Here is a 2,847-nt window from a genome sequence, read left to right as displayed (position 1 = left end):
GCCCCACATTTCCTCTCTTCTCTCCTTTGTTTTCTGCCTCTCCTTCCCTTTCCTCTGTCCTCCACACTCCCCCTCTGCTTCCCCAGCTCTCTTACTCCTCCTCCATCTGGGCCTTCCTCTGTTTCACTTGGGCTTCATACTTCTTCCCTCATTAACTTTGCTTCTACAATGAGTTCATGACCCTCAACCCAATGGCTTGCCTTGGAAAGGTTTGTTTCAAGCAGCAAGTGTTTCATGATTCAGAGCCCATCACATTTCATGCAGAGCAAGAGCTACATGTACTACTTTCTAGCACTCCCTGAGTAACCTGGAATAGCATTTCCTCCTTCATTCATTGATGGCGGGAAGTAAGCCAATGTGGTATATCCCCTGAAGTGGCAGAAGATCATCTTGAGCCACTAAATCAGGCTTTTTAGGTGAAGGAACATTTGTCCATTATGTGTGATTTAAAAACAACACACATACTCAACAGACATTGTAGGGTGTCCCACTTGTGCAAAAAGATCATTTCTGGAGACAGATGGATCTCAACCTCTTGATGATAATTAATGGGCTACCCTCCAGAGGACAGTCATTCTTTCTGGCAGGACTTCTTCTCTGATAGCTTTAAAGGGAGGTAAATTCTAATAGGGCTCAACCCCACATTCCTTCCTGTATTTGTTCACCTTGCTGCTTCAAACGGTATCTACTCAGATCAGGGGTGTGGAGAATCTGAAATCCTGGAAACTTCAGGTAGATGCAAATTCAGTTGCCAGTGAGAAGAGAAAGGAGATCTTCAAAAAGTATTTTCAAATCTGTGGGGGTAAGAACTTCTGATGCTGGGGTGATTTAAGTCATGAGATTAGGCCCTAGAGACTATCATATGCTATCCCAGTAGTTGTTTTGATCAGTTCAGGCCCTATAACAGAAATACCATAGACTGAGTGCCTTAACAAACATTTATTTTCCACCCTTCTGGAGGTTGGGAAGTCCCATATCAAGGCACTGGTAGATTTGGCATCTGGTGAAGGTCTGCTTCCTGTTTCATAGAAAGCCATCTTCTCACTATGTCCATATAGCAAAGGAACAAGAGAGCTCTCTGAGGTCCTTTTTATAAGATCAGTAATCCCACTCATGAGGGCCCCATGTTCAAGACCTAATCACTTCCCATAGGCTCTACCTCCTAACACATCACATTAGAGGTTGAGATTTCAGCATATGGATTTGGGGGAGGGGAACACAAACATTAAGTCCATCACAGTAATCATCTGAGGCTGAGTTTCTTTCTGTAATAATGAGATGTGAACGGGCATATTGGCAATGATGAGCTTTGTGTAACAAAATGCCTATATGAAACTTTGAACGTATTGCCAAGTTACGTTCCCAATCGAACTTCTTTTTATCAAGGTAGAGCATAGTGGAGCTGGTAACTGCTTTCAATTTGCCCTTTCTCTCCTTTGTCTCTTGAAGCACAACAGAGCCATTGATAGTCTTCCAGTGCAATCTCACCCTTGGAAATATATGTTTCCGTAGTAAAAGGGAAACCAAAGGGATACAAAGCCACCAAGAGGTCTCCCAGGAGATGACACAGGTAATGTTTTCCAACCTCTGGGCATCCCGTCCCTGTTCCAGAAGAAGTGTGTCTAGAATTGTGGCACAGCCTCTGTTCCCCACCAGGAGAGGGACGCCACGAGCCAAATGCCGCTGTTTCTCCTTGCTGGCTGACCTGGTCACAGGGCTTTGCTCAGCATCTTCTGTGTGTCCTTCGGAAGCTGCCGACTTTTTTAGCAACTCCTATCAAAAACTATTGTCATGGCTACCTTTCCTAGAGTAGTCAAAGAAATGCTTTCTCAGACTATAGTCTTTCCAATTGAGTGTAAAATGTGGTTATGAAATGGATCTCTCTTTTCATCCATTATTTAGGGATATCAGCACATTTGGAGCCTCCCTGTAGCCCCATTCTTTGATAGCACATACCACTTCCGTGTAGCTGCGCCGGTAAGCTTTCTTTTCTTTTTCTTTTTCTTTCCACTGAGAAAGAAACAGACCATTAAATCAATCAATCAATTCAATTCAGTTCAGTTAGTAAATTACTTTAACTAATTTTTACATTAGTCATTCTCTTTTTTCTTCTGTTCTGACAGGATTTAGCTGACTGTTCAACGGATCCTTATTTTGCTGGGATATTCTTCACAGATTACTTCTTTTACTTCTATCGGCACTGTGTCTAATTTATTCGAGTTTGCTTGAGGACTTCACTAAGGAAAAATACTCAGAAATACGGTTAACAGAAACAACCTCTTGCAGTTTCTTTCTTCTCTTTGTAAAACATTCACATTTATTGCCATGGGACTTTTTCAAGCTTTGGCTTCTGACAATTTTGAGACATTAATGAGGAGAATAAAGCGTTTGCCGCAACTTGAGATAATGTGGTTTTTGATTTTGCCGTGACTATGAAGAAAACTCTTCCTGGAGTAAACAGCACTGTTGGGCTTGAAAATACTGCTTCTGGTATTAAAGAATCTGTGAGGCCAAAGACGCAGGTCTAACTCTACTTTGTCTAATATATTTCTTGCTGTAGCTTTTGAGCAAAATAAAAAGGCCCATTTCAACCATGTCACCTTGGACCCACTAAACACAGACTTGACAGTGTGTGATATGAGGTGTGTTAGGCAGACACACGGATAGTGTCTGATAGATGAGCTCACATTTAGGCAAACTACTGCTGTGTGTTTATGGGAGAGAGAGGGAGGGAAAGAGCGAGGAACGAAGGGAGGAAGAGAGAAGAGAGAGACATTAAAGCGTAGAACATAGCTTGTTAATGAATTGGATTTAAGAGAAATAGTTGCAATTCTACCCTCTAATGCC

At 42.1% G+C, this 2,847-nt stretch overlaps 1 protein-coding gene across 1 annotated transcript in view; it reads left to right on the top strand.

Annotated features, from left to right (window-relative positions):
* MYRFL (myelin regulatory factor like) overlaps positions 1–2,358 on the top strand; it is a 134,131-nt gene extending 131,773 nt beyond the window's left edge. The window contains exons 23-25 of the mRNA XM_077775266.1: positions 1,450–1,570; positions 1,903–1,977; positions 2,124–2,358. Coding sequence (XP_077631392.1) covers positions 1,450–1,570; positions 1,903–1,977; positions 2,124–2,210 — 283 coding nt within the window. The 3' untranslated portion in view covers positions 2,211–2,358. The remainder of the gene's footprint in view (positions 1–1,449; positions 1,571–1,902; positions 1,978–2,123) is intronic.
* Positions 2,359–2,847: the final 489 nt, after the last annotated feature.

This window comes from Crocuta crocuta, unplaced genomic scaffold (genome assembly GCF_008692635.1).
Source record: "Crocuta crocuta isolate KB4526 unplaced genomic scaffold, BGI_CrCroc_1.0 scaffold97, whole genome shotgun sequence".
Classification (NCBI taxonomy): domain Eukaryota; kingdom Metazoa; phylum Chordata; class Mammalia; order Carnivora; family Hyaenidae; genus Crocuta; species Crocuta crocuta.
This window is presented reverse-complemented; position numbering and strand designations above follow the sequence as displayed.